This window comes from Haliotis rubra, unplaced genomic scaffold (genome assembly GCF_003918875.1).
Source record: "Haliotis rubra isolate DU_JTF1 unplaced genomic scaffold, ASM391887v1 Scf1348, whole genome shotgun sequence".
In the NCBI taxonomy this organism is placed as follows: domain Eukaryota; kingdom Metazoa; phylum Mollusca; class Gastropoda; order Lepetellida; family Haliotidae; genus Haliotis; species Haliotis rubra.
The window spans coordinates 1-14,644 of NW_025765279.1; the positions used below are offsets into that span (position 1 = coordinate 1).

A 14,644-nucleotide genomic window follows, 5' to 3' on the forward strand; every position below is an offset into this window, starting at 1 on the left:
CAATCTGTCTCAGCCTGTTCCGTGCCAGTTTGGACCGGTATAGTCCTCCGGAAGTCCAGGCACTCTGGCTGCTGTGCTCTCACTACCTGGTAGTACGATCCGCGCAAACGTAGCACCTGAGATGTACCCGATCTAGCTTTGCAGATTAATTCGCAGGTCTGGTCTGCAATGGGGACGGTCATTATTCCTGTTTGGTTGTACCGAGCTGCAAGCGGTGATACTGTACTCAGATCTTCAACATTCAGACGTCTGGGAATAGAATATTATTAACCTCCAGATGGGATCTTTTCATCGGCGATGTTCCGTGAAGGGGCCAAGACGCGGGTGCGGGATTGAACTTAAGAAACTCCTTCCGAAAACGAAAGCCGATTTCGAAAGTAATCTGGATTTTATAGCCAGACAGTGCATGCTCTTCTTTGCTGCACAATTTCAACTGGAAGGTGATTTCTGTTTGCGTTGTGGCGATGCTTTTAATTCTTGTAAGAAATCTCATCAAAATCAATATTTTAAGGTAACGTCGACTTTTCACCTGTGCAATTGTGTAAAATCATGTTATCAACACTATTGTTACATATTTTGACGATTGTTTGAACACAACAGGTAATTTATAGATTCTTAAAAATCAGAAACGCTCTATGCGTTTCTATTTTGGGATAGTATAGTCCCAAAACACCAGGTGTGTAATACTTTTTATGTACGTCAGTATAGTTATGTATAGTTTCAGGTCTTCTCAATCAACAATGTCTGACACACCAGCCCCGCAGTGCTAGGTCACCTCTGTCATTCTGGTACATTAGTTAACTGGCACCATGGTCCAACAGCAGAGCCACCAACCGACGGTAAAACCTCTGTGTTGAAAGACGCTGATTGAAAAGGCCGCAATCTGTCTTTCTTCCGGTGACTTGAAGTCCAAAACAGAGACGTCCAGATCTTGGTTTAGCACTGCAGTATTTCTGGCAACCGAACACAACAGATGTAGCGGAGTGTTGCCTGCGATGTCCCTGCTCACAAAACATCAGCGCCGTGTCCAATCAGTGAGACACATATCCCAACATCGGGCACTTGACCAAAGCACAACACAACCTGATGGGACAAAGCAGTGTGTAAAGGGTCCAGCCTTGGACATTTTCAAATTTACATCAGCTCCTCTTCCCAAAAGGGCATCAACAATTTCTTTGAATCCCCTCGCTGCTGCATGATGCAAAGATGTGTCCCCCTCGTGGTTTTGTCTGTTCACTTCAGCCTGCGCATTCAGCAGGAGGTCAACACAGTCCAAAGACATTCCCCAATCTCCAGTCTCAAACGTCCTGTTGCCTTTCACATAAGCCCTTTGGTTGTATACCCGGTCGCCAAACCGACGATCTTTCTCTGTTAGTATATCGAGACACCATTTCGAACCCCTTCCCGAAGCTATGTGAAGTGGTGTATCACCATTTTTATTTTGTATATTCACATCACATCCACTCTTCAGCAAGACTCCCAAGGATTTCTTGGATACACCCCTAGCTTCAAAAAGACATACATTTACGCAAGTATAATCCTTCGCCAATTCTTCTGCAAGTTCTCCTTTCCTCTGTTCCACATTGCTGCCAGTTCCATCTTGAAATAGCAAATCAGCACCGTCATCGTCTCCAGATCCAAGGCCAGCTGCTGTATAAACTTGACTTCTGCTTAAAGTGTGCGGGACATCGTGGTAAGACGCCTCGACAGCCTGATACCGGGCTCCTACTATCAATGTTATATGGAGCAATGTGTCGCCGTTACTATTCTGCACATTCACTTCAGCTCCGGCTTCAATGAACTTTTCGACAGTGTAAGTGGACCCACGGGCTGCTGCTGTCAACATAGGTGTCTCACTCTTTGTTGTTGCGCAGATTTATATCTGCTCCGACCTTTAACAATTTATCCACATTTTTTCCAGCAGTTACGGAGAAACATTCTGTGTGAAGTGGCGTATTTCCTTCATCATCCTGTGCATTCACATCAGCACCAATATTTATCACTGGATCAAGTGTCGGTCGAAAAAACAGAAGCAGGAATGCTGAATGAAGAAGCGTACGCCCCTCTGTTATCTCGTGCGTTAACAGAAAGCCCAGCTTTAACTAACGCATAGAGGCACTCTTCACTGCCACCGCGAATAACTCCGTAAATAGACGTCTCCCCTGTATTATTGCACAGGTTAACATCCGCTCCATATTTCAGCAAAAGTTCTAGACAGCTTTTCGTCTTGTTTCGTGCAGCTCTGTGAAGTGCTGTGTACCCTTCGTCATCCTGTGCATTCACATCAGCTCCTGCCTCTATCAACATGCTAATGTATTTTGTTTCTCCATAACTCACAGCAAATTGCAGAGGTGTTTCACCTGTGTCATCCTTTGTGTTTACATTTGCTCCGGCTTTCAATAAACTGTTGACACATAACTCTTTATGACCACCCTTTACCTGCAAAATGAAGTGGTGTCCAACCAGAAGTATTACCTGCCCTGATGTCAGCTCCAGCCTTTATGAAAATTTCAATATATTCATGCGCCCCTCTGAGAGCTGCGATATGTAAAGGTGTGTTACCTTTTCGTCCTGTTTGTCCACATCAGCCCCTGCCCTCAACAACATCTCAATGTAAACTTTAGACCTCCAAAATGTTGCTATATGCAGAGGCGTGTCCTTCTCAACATCCTGTATGTTCACATCGGATCCTACATCCAGTAGCAGTGTGACGCAGTCTTCATATCCCAGCCTAACTGCTCTGTGAACCGCTGTACAGCCGTTGGTTTTGCATATGTTTGCATCAGCTCCAGCCTTCAGGAGCCTGGCTACCACACATTCATGAGCCCCAAGCTCTGCTGCAATATAGAGTGGTGTTTCACCTGTATTGTCCTGGGCATTCACGTCAGCACCGGCCTTCAGTAAGACATCCACACAGTCATGAGATCCAGTATCTATGGCTATATGGAGTGGCGTATTGCCTGCTTCGTTCCGTACATTGACCTCGGTAGTCTTCATCAAAATGTCAACACATTGACTAGATCCACATCTGACTGATCTGTGGAGAGGTTTCTCGCCTGCCTGGTTAGTTATACTACAATCAGCTCCTGACTTCACAAGGGGCATCAACGCATTCTTCAAATCCTGATTCTGCAGCAAGGTGGAGGGTGTTGCCCTCTTTATTCTGCAGATTCACAACAGCCCCGGCCTCAATGAGCACATCCACACACGGCCTTGATCCCTTCCATGCTGCTCTGTGTAGGGGCGTTTCAGATATATTGTTTGTTACATTCACACCACTCACAGGTTTGTCATCACATCTTTCCGTCCAGTGTCTCCACTTGAAGTGTGTGTACAGTTATCCCCAATTTGACAGACTGCACCAGTTCGGTCAATCAGGAACTCTAACAATTCAGGCCTTCCCCGCCAGCTGCAGAATGGAAAGGCGTGTCACCATTAGACGAAACCATGGCCATGTTTGCTCCTTTCTGAAATAGAAACTTCACAGTTTCTTTATCCCCAGCTTTACAGGCTGAGTGAAAGGGCTGTCGCCACCCAGAGACAACGTGTTGACTGGAAGCGCCCTTTTCAAACAGGATCTGTACTAGAGACAGTTTTTCCACTTTGACATGCACTGCACACGACATCCCCAGACACACGAGCTCCCTTGTCTTGCAGCTTAGCGTTATCAACTCCTCTTTGCCACTTCTGCATGCCAGGTACAGCGGAGATTCCCCAAATGTGTCTGTGACATTGACATCTACCTCTCCATCAGTAACAACTGCAGCAGCTGCTGTATGGCCGTATTCACACAAGTAATGCAAGACAGTCTTCCCCCAGCGGTCAGACGTAAATAGGTCAGGTCCATAGGAAAGAATCTGCATAACAAAGTCAGTGTCCTTTGTTTCCGCGGCAATCATTAAGGGTGTTTTTCTGACAGTTCCATATGTAGTGTTTATGTCTATTGCCTTATGTTCAGTCAGATATGTCAAGACATTTCCAGCAGAATGCTTGCAGACACCAAACATAAGTTCACTTGTTTGTTCTCGGCTGAGAGCAACGTTGCCTTCCTCCATGAGATAACGAAGCATGTTTGAGGACTTGCTGCTGGGAAGTAATTCCAGGAAAGAATCCCCTGATATCTGATCAGTGTATGTGATGAGATCATTCAGAGATATTGGATGATCCCTTGTCAGAGTGTCCATGAAAGTTTGAATAAACTCAGCATCTCCACACACTCTGTGAGACAGCACTAGCACCAAGTTCCTGTTCAAGATCTCAAAAGCAAATCTCTTGGCCAAATCAGAAACGTACAGTCTGGGAATATGTGCCACTAACCCCGTCTCGCCATCAGTACTGCCTGTTTGGGCAGTTTCAAAGCGCAGTCTTTGGTGGATGAATGCTATACTGCAGTTGGTGATAACAAATCGTGTATGTTTTCTACTGAGAATAAAAGCAACACTATCATAGACGGAAGGGTGGTCGAACGTGTACGTGTCCTCCTCTCTTTTGAGATACGACCCAAGCAGATCATTTGCAGTTGTTAAACACTCATAGCCAAGGTCCTCATCAGCATCTAACTCATTTTCTGACACTTTCCCATCACCTTTGATCATCATCATGAACACCTTACGCTTTATGCTATCGTTAATCAGCTTGTTCATTGTCTGGTTCAGGAAATCGAGAGGTTTGCTGAAGAATTCCTTCATTGAAATCTGACTGTCGTTGCTGTATGCTCTGAGAAACATTCTACAAACATGAGGGAATCCGTGCGGACAGTCGATATAACAACACTGTTCTACTGTTTCCTTATCAAAATGTAACCCTTGAGCCAATGCATTCCAAATTTGTTTCTTTTCTTCCACTTTTCTCTCCAATGATACCTCGATCACGTAGCTGCTGCTGGTGATGAATGTTGCGAGTCTTCCTAAGTCTGGTACAGAAGATTGCAGAACATAATCACGCCCAACAAGAATTATTGTCAGCTTCCTAGATTGCTCTTCATCCTTGTGTTCCTTGTAGTGTTCCACGGGATCCAGAATTGGACGCAGCACCGGCCTCCACCTGGACCATTCCACAACGCTGAATTCCAAGTCTCCCAATATGTCGTCCAGCATTACAAGGGGACTGGAGCAGGTCATAGTGACCTCAGCAAACTCTGTTGGTGACTCCACCTGGTAGACTTGTCTCCCTTTGATGTACTGATCTTTGAGAGCCATGTAAGCCATTGTGGACTTTCCTTCTCCAGGGCTTCCCTTTATGGTTATCCAACTGGCACCTTTATCGAGTTTATCCGTCACCTTCTTGAGAGCCTCCGTTTTCACCATATCTTCTGTCCAAGTCTGAATCCTTGTTTCGGTTCTTTCTGCAACATAAGGGGCGGTGGGGTAGCCTAGTGGTTAAAGCGTTCAGGTGTCACGCCGAAGATCCGGGTTCAATTCCCCACATGGGTACAACGTGTGAAGCCCATGGAATATTACTAAAAGCGGCGTAAAACTAAACTCACTCAAATCTGAAATATATAGTGTAATTATATTACACGTCTGGGTTTCAACAAAAAACATAACCAAATCGGATAGCTGGTGGAGCCTTCTGGTCAAAGTGTTCGTTCGTCACGCCAAAGACCCGGGTTCGATTTCCCATATGGGTAGAATGAATGAAACCCACATATGGTGTCTGATATTGTTGGAATATTACTAAAAGCGGCGTAAAACCATACTCAGTCACCCAGACATCGATACATTTAAGATGTTTAAATATTGAACAAAATAAGTTAGGTGTCACCAATACTTTTTTAAATAGTTACTTATTTAAGTACAGATATGATATGAAAATACTGAACAAAATAAACTCTGTCAAAAAAGAAACGCAACCCCTGTATTTTAGAGATGTTGATCTGAAGTTTTAAGACGACACAGCATTTTTATTATTTAAGACAGAAGTCTGAAATTTGGCAGAATAATAACCAAGATGGGCATGTTTAAAATTGTCATTTCAAAAGTCATCTCACAGACACCAGTTTGTCACCAGGGGGGCGTCTTTCTCAGTATCTCGTATGAGCACCACGAGCTGCAATCACTGCACGGCATCTCCTTGGACAAGAACGGATAAGACGCCGGATTCTGTCCTGGGGAATGGCTCTCCACTCCTCCTGCAGTGCAACGCCGAGCTGTTGCAGCGTCTGTGGCGGCGGCTGACGTTGACGTACGCGTCGACCCAGAGTATCCCACACGTGTTCAATAGGGTTGAGGTCTGGTGATTTAGAGGGCTATGGCAAGACATTGACGTTGGAATTCTGCAGAAAGTTCATTGTTGCACGTGCAGTATGAGGCCGGGCGTTGTCTGGTTGAAAAATCTGTGTCTGTTGGTCAATAATCGGGAGAAGGTGAGGCTGTAATACGTGGTTGATGTAACGTTGGGCTTTCAGGTTCCCTTCAACGATCACCAAGTCTGATTTCTGGTTGTATGAGATGGATCCCCAAACCATAACGCTTTCTCCGCCAAATCTGTCCCCCTGTCGGACGCAGATGGGCGCAAAACGTTCATGACGTCTCCTATACACACGTTTTCTTCCGTCGTGATGTTGCAAAAGAAAACGGGATTCATCAGAAAACCAGATGCGCCTCCAGTTTTTGTAAAGTCCATATCCTTACGTTGTTGCACCACCTGAGTCGTCGGCGGAGATGTAGGGGGCGTAGTACAGGTCCAACAACTGGTCTACAGGCACGTAAACCCGCTTCTTTCAGACGGTTCCTAATCGTTTGAGCTGACACTCTCCTCAAACCTGGTATTTGTGTGGCAGTCACGGTTGGTAGGGCATGCCGATTACGCAGGTGATGGACCCGGATGTACCGATCTTGAAGGGGTCGTGATTCTTGGCCTTCCACTTCTCGGGCGATCGTTGGTCAAATTGAAGTTGTTGTAGCGGCTCCAAAGTCGGGATATCGTTGTTTTGTGAACATTTAGGTGCCGTGCAACAGTTCCAAAACTTTCTCCGGCTTGAACACGACCAATGGCGATATTTCGGTCGGCAGCACTCAATCGTGGCATTTTAACACAGCTTTTCGGCGACAAATGAATGAATATAATACGAAAGCACATGGGCTTTTATACACCCCTACATTAACTGCCATTTTCATGATTTGCATGTGTTTTTGTGCGAAGTCACCATGAGGGTCATTTCATGCGTTGTGACGGAATAAGCAATAAAATACACTTATGCGTACAAATGCAGTTGTTTGGATGGTAATCTTCATTAATTACGTGTATAATTTCAATACATTCGAATAAAATTTAGTTTGGAAGCAATAACTTCATTCAAACGAATTTTTTTCATATCTGAGGACAGGGGTTGCGTTTCTTTTTTGACAGAGTTTTACGTTGGGTATCACTTTTGAAAATATTCTTTGTGATGACAGTTTTATTTATATATCCATGAGCTCTTAGGTGTATTTTGCAGCTAATCACCACCCATTACTTTGCCTGAATGTACACCGTGAGTCCTTGAAAAGGAACACATTTCAGATGGAAACCACGTTGATCCATCTGTGGTATGAAACCCTGCTGACCATGTTAAGCAAAGACTCAGCATCATCGCTTCAGGATTCGCTATATATCATTAATGTATCATTGGGTTATGGATGTGCACTAGACATGTTCTAGAGGTACCAACGTCTTAGTGTTCTAGAGGTACTCACGTCTTGGTGTTCTAGAGGTACTCACGTCTTGGTGTTCTAGAGGTAATCACATCTTGGTGTTCTAGAGGTACTCACGTCTTGGTGTTCTAGGGGTACTCACATATTAGTGTTCTAGAAGTACTAACGTCTTAGTGTTCTAGAGGTACTCACGTCTTAGTGTTCTAGAAGTACTCACGTCTTGGTGTTCTAGAGGTACTCACGTCTATGTGTTTTAGAGGTACTCACGTCTTGGTGTTCTAGGGCAATACTCACGTATTAGTGTTCTAGAGGTACTCACGTCTATGTGTTCTAGAGGTACTCACGTATTAGTGTTCTAGAAGTACTCTCACGTCTTAGTGTTCTAGAAGTACTCACGTCTTAGTGTTCTAGAGGTACTAACGTCTTAGTGTTCTAGAGGTACTCACGTCTTAGTGTTCTAGAAGTACTCACGTCTTGGTGTTCTAGAGGTACTCACGTCTATGTGTTCTAAGAGGTACTCACGTCTTGGTGTTCTAGAGGTACTCACGTCTTAGTGTTCTAGAGGTACTCACGTCTTAGTGTTCTAGAGGTACTCACGTATTAGTGTTCTAGAAGTACTCACGTCTTAGTGTTCTAGAAGTACTCACGTCTTAGTGTTCTAGAGGTACTAACGTCTTAGTGTTCTAGAGGTACTCACGTCTTAGTGTTCTAGAAGTACTCACGTCTTGGTGTTCTAGAGGTACTCACGTCTATGTGTTTTAGAGGTACTCACGTCTTGGTGTTCTAGGGGTACTCACATATTAGTGTTCTAGAAGTACTAACGTCTTAGTGTTCTAGAGGTACTCACGTCTTAGTGTTCTAGAAGTATTCACGTCTTGGAGTTCTAGAGGTACTCACGTCTATGTGTTTAAGAGGTACTCACGTCTTGGTGTTCTAGGAGGTACTCACATGTCTTAGTGTTCTAGAGGTACTCACGTCTATGTGTTCTAGAGGTACTCACGTCTTAGTGTTCTAGAGGTACTCACGTCTATGTGTTTTAGAAGTACTCACGTCTTGGTGTTCTAGAGGTACTCACGTCTTAGTGTTCTAGAGGTACTCACGTCTTGGTGTTCTAGAGGTACTCACGTCTTAGTGTTCTAGAGGTACTCACGTCTATGTGTTCTAGAGGTACTCACGTCTTAGTGTTCTAGGAGGTACTCACGTCCATGTGTGTTCTACGTCTTGAGTGTACTAGAGGTACTCACGTCTTAGTGTTCTAGAGGTACTCACGTCTTAGTGTTCTAGAGGTACTCACGTCTTAGTGTTCTAGAGGTACTCACGTCTTAGTGTTCTAGAGGTACTCACGTATTAGTGTTCTAGAGGTACTCACGTCTTAGTGTTCTAGAGGTACTTACGTCTTAGTGTTCTAGAGGTACCTCACGTCTTAGTGTTCTAGAGGTACACGTCTTAGTGTTCTAGGGGTACTCACGTCTTAGTGTTCTAAGGTACTCACGTATTAGTGTTCTAGAAGTACTCACGTCTTAGTGTTCTAGAAGTACTCACGTCTTAGTGTTCTAGAGGTACTCACGTCTTCGTGTTCTAGAGGTACTCACGTCTTAGTGTTCTAGAGGTACTCACGTCTTAGTGTTCTAGAGGTACACCACGACTTAGTTTTCTAGAGGTACTTACGTCTTAGTGTTCTAGAGGTACTCACGTCTTATTGTTCTAGAGGTACCTCACGTCTTAGTGTTCTAGGGGTACTCACGTCTTAGTGTTCTAGAGGTACTCACGTATTAGTGTTCTAGAAGTTCTCACGTCTTAGTGTTCTAGAGGTACTCACGTCTTAGTGTTCTAGAAGTACTCACGTCTTGGTGTTCTAGAGGTACTCACGTCTATGTGTTCTAGAGGTACTCACGTCTATGTGTTCTAGAGGTAATTTCTGTCGTCTTAGTGTTCTAGAGGTACTCATGTCTTAGTGTTCTAGAGGTACTTACGTCTTAGTGTTCTAGAGGTACTCCACGTCTTAGTGTTCTAGAGGTACTCACGTCTTAGTGTTCTAGGGGTACTCACGTCTTAGTGTTCTGAGGAGGTACTCCACGTATTAGTGTTCTAGAAGTACTCACGTCTTAGTGTTCTAGAAGTACTCACGTCTTAGTGTTCTAGAGGTACTCACGTCTTCGTGTTCTAGAGGTACTCACGTCTTAGTGTTCTAGAGGTACTCACGTCTTAGTGTTCTAGAGGTACTCACGACTTAGTTTTCTAGAGGTACTTACGTCTTAGTGTTCTAGAGGTACTCACGTCTTATTGTTCTAGAGGTACTCACGTCTTAGTGTTCTAGGGGTACTCACGTCTTAGTGTTCTAGAGGTACTCACGTATTAGTGTTCTAGAAGTTCTCACGTCTTAGTGTTCTAGAGGTACTCACGTCTTAGTTTCTGTATTGTAGTTAGATGTGGTTCCTCGTCCTCCTTGACTGGGGCGGCTTTGCCAATGTTCTGAGTTCCTCCAATGTTCAGATTCCCGGCTTTAGGTACGGTCACCTGCTGCTCCACCTTGATGAAGTTGTACTGGACCGCTGCAGAAGTGGGTGAGTGAGTGAGTTGATTGTTTTAAAGGTGGGTGATTTGAAATAGCTGAGAATTGTTTGAGTTGATAATTGTTTGGATAGGTGTTTGAGTGAGTTGATGGGAGGGTGATGATAGTAAAATAATACTTTAGAAAGCTGCTCTCAGACTGGCTAATGTCGCTGTCTTGTCAATTTCCGTAAAGTTTTGGCCCCCAAAAGCGTTCTAACGCGACCGGTGATGTAATGACTTCAGAGCTTTGTGATAATAAGCAATGTAATGGCTTGGGTTAAGGCCACTGATAGCGTGTCAACATACCTGGACGTGGTTGATTAGCTTTGGCTGTCACTAGCCCTGAGCCTGGTGCAGGTGTGAGTTGGCCTTGAGTTGATGGTAGTCCCGACACTGGTGCAGGTGTGAGTTGGCCTTGAGTTGATGGTAGTCCCGACACTGGTGCAGGTGTGAGTTGGCCTTGAGTTGATGGTAGCTCCGACACTTGTGCAGGTGTGAGTTGGCCTTGAGTTGATGGTAACCCCGAGCCTGGTGCAGGTGTGAGTTGGCCTTGAGTTGATGGTAGCTCCGACACTTGTGCAGGTGTGAGTTGGCCTTGAGTTGATGGTAACCCCGAGCCTGGTGCAGGTGTGAGTTGGCTTTGAGTTGATGGTAGCCCTGAGCCTGGTGCAGGTGTGAGTTTGCCTTGAGTTGATGGTAGCCCTGAGCCTGGTGCAGGTATCAGTTGGCCTAGAGTTGATGGTAGCCCCGACACTGGTGCAGGTGTGAGTTGGCCTTGAGTTGATGGTAGCCCCGACACTGGTGCAGGTGTAAGTTGGCCTTGAGTTGATGGTAGCCCCGACACTGGTGCAGGTGTAGAGTTGGCCTTGAGTTGATGGTAGCCCCGACACTGGTGCAGGTGTAAGTTGGCCTTGAGTTGATGGTAGCCCCGAGCCTGGTGCAGGTGTAAGTTGGCCTTGAGTTGATGGTAGCCCCGACACTGGTGCAGGTGTAAGTTGGCCTTGAGTTGATGGTAGCTCCGACACTGGTGCAGGTGTGAGTTGGCCTTGAGTTGATGGTTGCCCCGAGCCTGGTGCAGGTGTGAGTTGGCCTTGAGTTGATGGTAGCCCCGAGCCTGGTGCAGGTGTAAGTTGGCCTTGAGTTGATGGTAGCCCCGAGCCTGGTGCAGGTGTAAGTTGGCCTTGAGTTGATAGTAGCCCCGAGCCTGGTGCAGGTGTAAGTTGGCCTTGAGTTGATGGTAGCTCCGACACTGGTGCAGGTGTAAGTTGGCCTTGAGTTGATGGTAGCCCCGAGCCTGGTGCAGGTGTGAGTTGGCCTTGAGTTGATGGTAGCCCCGACACTGGTGCAGGTGTAAGTTGGCTGAGCCTTGAGTTGATGGTAGTCCCGAGCCTGGTGCAGGTGTAAGTTGGCCTTGAGTTGATGGTGGCCCCGAGCCTGGTGCAGGTGTAAGTTGGCCTTAAGTTGATGGTAACAAATAGCCATGAAACAATGCAATTAACAAACATAACACAACAACGTATACAATCAGACAAAAAGAGACGACGTTAGTCCACTGAAACATTTCAGTGACTAAAGAATAGTAATAACAGCCAATGGAATATAACAGTCAACAATCACCTAGAAATATAACAGTCAACAATCGTTTGGAAATATAACAGTCAACAATCACCTAGAAATATAATAGTCAACAGTCGTCTGGAAATATAACAGTCAACAATCGTCTGGAAATATAACAGTCAACAATCGTCTGGAAATATAACAGTCAACAGTCGTCTGGAAATATAACAGTCAACAATCGTCTGGAAATATAAAAGTGAACAATCGTCTGGAAATATAACAGTCAACAATCGCCTGGAAATATAACAGTCAACAATCGCCTAGAAATATAACAGTCAACAATCGTATGGAAATATAACAGTTAACAATCGTCTGGAAATATAACAGTCAACAATCACCTAGAAATATAACAGTCAACAATCGTCTGAAATATAACAGTGAACAGTCGTCTGGAAATATAACAGTTAACAATCGCTTTGACATATAACAGTCAACAGTTGTCTGGAAATATAACAGTCAACAATCGTCTGGAAATATAACAGTCAACAGTCGTCTGGAAATATAACAGTCAACAATCGTCTGGAAATATAACAGTCAGCAATCGTCTGGAAATATAACAGTCAACAATCGTCTGGAAATATAACAGTCAACAATCGTCTGGAAATATAACAGTTAACAATCGTCTGGAAATATAACAGTCAACAATCGTCTGGAAATATAACAGTCAACAATCGTCTGGAAATATAACAGTCAACAATCACCTTGAAATATATCAGTCAACAGTCATCTAGAAATATAAGAGTCAACAATCATCTAGAAATATAACAGTCAACAATTGTCTGGAAATATAACAGTCAACAATCACCTTGAAATATAACAGTCAACAGTCATCTAGAAATATAACAGTCAACAGTCATCTAGAAATATAACAGTCAGCAATCGTCTGGAACTATAACAGTCAACAATTGTCTGGAAATATAACAGTCAACAGTCATCTAGAAATATAACAGTCAACAATCGTCTGGAACTATAACAGACAACAATCGTCTGAAATGTAACTGTCAACAATCATCTAGAAATATAACAGTTAACAATCGTCTGAAATATAACAGTCAGCGATCGTCTGGAAATATAACAGTCAATGATCATCTAGAAATATAACAGCCGTCAACAGTCATCTAGAAATATAACAGTCAACAATCGTCTAGAAATATAACAGTCAACAATTCTATTCACCTTCATATTCTACTTGATAGGAATGTTGAGTGATAGTTTGACAAGTAATGTTGCCGAAAATAGTTCCGAGATCGGTTAAATCAGCATTGCTGTCCCCTTCTCCGTCATCTTCCTCCTCCTCCTCCTCCTCTTCCTCGCTATAGTAAAGATCCTCGTCCTCGACACTCCCTTCTTCTCTAAAATCGCATTCATCGTCTTCCTCATCAGCCGTCACATAGTCATCATCATCATCAACGTCTGTGTCCGACATTTCTCACCGACACCGCGGGTCACCCGTTGACCCTGTTGACTAAGACGCCTCACTTTAGGTACACATACCAATCGCCAATCTGCAAGGGTCTAGCTCGTCGTAGGTTCGAATCTCAGATACTTATCTGTGGTTTGCCTGCTCCATACCCGCCCAGGTAGGTTCAAAGGGATAAGCCAGTAATCAACCACAGGTGACAGGAGGTGACCTTTCAAAGCAGTGGCAGGTAATATTAATTCCTCGGGGTGACCTTGAACTACGTTCTAGCTGAAATAAATATACTGCCAGTAATCATGACTGAGTTTAGTTTTACGCCGCACTCAGCAATATTCCAGCTAATCATGACAATTCTCCTTGGGTGCCGTTTGATGTGAAGCGACACTCCCACCAATTCTCATTCTACCATCTCACAGGCTCGTTTACAATCAGAATTTAATGACTTGTTTTCAACCAACTTTTCAGTGAAAGATTCGTTGTAACATACGACAGCTTACAATATGTTGAAGTGCATAGCACACAGCAATATGTAGCATACGGCATTATTGAATACAAGTACATACATCACATATCAATATTTACCCAGAACATTATTGAATGCAACAATTAATATTATTTAGATTACCAGCAAAAAACATACATCAGTGTAGAACATTCAGCAATATATAACATACATCAGTGTAGAACATTCAGCAATGTATAACATACGTCAGTGTAGAACATTCAGCAATGTATAACATACATCAGTGTAGAACATTCAGCAATGTATAATTATCTCAACATAAAACAATTAAAAACATTTCATCTGATCATGTTACAGAATGTTTAAAGAATAGAATGTATTGTAATAACTTACTTATAGGTCCGCCATTATGGTGGAGCAGGCCAGTTGTCTGCATCAAGCCGCTGCCTCCTATCAGCCTGTAACGGCGTCCACCGCTCTGTGAAAGTATCCGGTGTATTGTCCCTACATCCGACTCTCAGCTCTGCATCCTTAGGCTGCGAGGTCTAAATATATTCATTGTTCAATGGTTGTTCCTTCCTCAACATCACATCCGACAAAATCTCCTACCCGTGAAGATCCGGGTTACAACTGATCTTCAGTAACCCATGCTTGTCGTACGAGGCGAATAACGGGATCGGGTGGTCTTGGTCCCGATTTTCAAAGCGATCGTACTGCGCTACGACAGTCGTAAGTCTAAGTTTTCTGTTCTTATGCTTCTTTCGAATTTTCACAAACTTTTTCACGTGATTAATGTCAGTATATTATCTCTTGATTTGGGACTAGACAGGAGACCAGTTTAAAATCAAGTGGCACCAATTACGTCATAATCAAGGGCGGTAACTCTGGCCTGTTTAGCTCGGCAAACAAAGGCCTAATATTGGCATAACATTTCAGCACTTATTTTGAGGGTTATAC

General features: G+C 44.0%; 2 protein-coding genes across 2 annotated transcripts; both read right to left on the reverse strand.

The window, feature by feature from the left end:
• Window positions 1-1,988: 1,988 nt before the first annotated feature.
• On the reverse strand, window positions 1,989-3,105 carry LOC124267917 (ankyrin repeat, PH and SEC7 domain containing protein secG-like). The gene is made up of 2 exons (XM_046702907.1): window positions 2,563-3,105; window positions 1,989-2,439 (listed from the first exon to the last, which is right to left on the reverse strand). The coding sequence occupies exons 1-2, from the start codon at window positions 3,103-3,105 to the stop codon at window positions 2,008-2,010; spliced, it is 975 nt and encodes a 324-aa protein (XP_046558863.1). The 3' UTR covers window positions 1,989-2,007.
• A 278-nt stretch (window positions 3,106-3,383) lies between these two features.
• Window positions 3,384-12,922, reverse strand: LOC124267919. Its single transcript, XM_046702908.1, has 4 exons — window positions 12,907-12,922; window positions 10,494-11,621; window positions 10,037-10,186; window positions 3,384-5,344 (listed from the first exon to the last, which is right to left on the reverse strand). The coding sequence occupies exons 1-4, from the start codon at window positions 12,920-12,922 to the stop codon at window positions 3,384-3,386; spliced, it is 3,255 nt and encodes a 1,084-aa protein (XP_046558864.1).
• Window positions 12,923-14,644: the final 1,722 nt, after the last annotated feature.

Bases quoted from the DNA above. Each gene is read 5' to 3' on its own strand.
- LOC124267917 (XM_046702907.1), bottom strand. From the start codon at position 3,105: ATGCCCCTTGTGAAGTCAGGAGCTGATTGTAGTATAACTAACCAGGCA. The intron at 2,440-2,562 runs GTAACACACCTT...TTCATTTTGCAG, and splicing joins TGGACAAACAGGACGAAAAG to GTAAAGGGTGGTCATAAAGA.
- LOC124267919 (XM_046702908.1), bottom strand. The intron at 10,187-10,493 runs GTATGTTGACAC...CCACTTCTGCAG, and splicing joins AGCTAATCAACCACGTCCAG to CGGTCCAGTACAACTTCATC. The intron at 5,345-10,036 runs GTGAGTACCTCT...CTTATGTTGCAG, and splicing joins TACAATACAGAAACTAAGAC to AAAGAACCGAAACAAGGATT.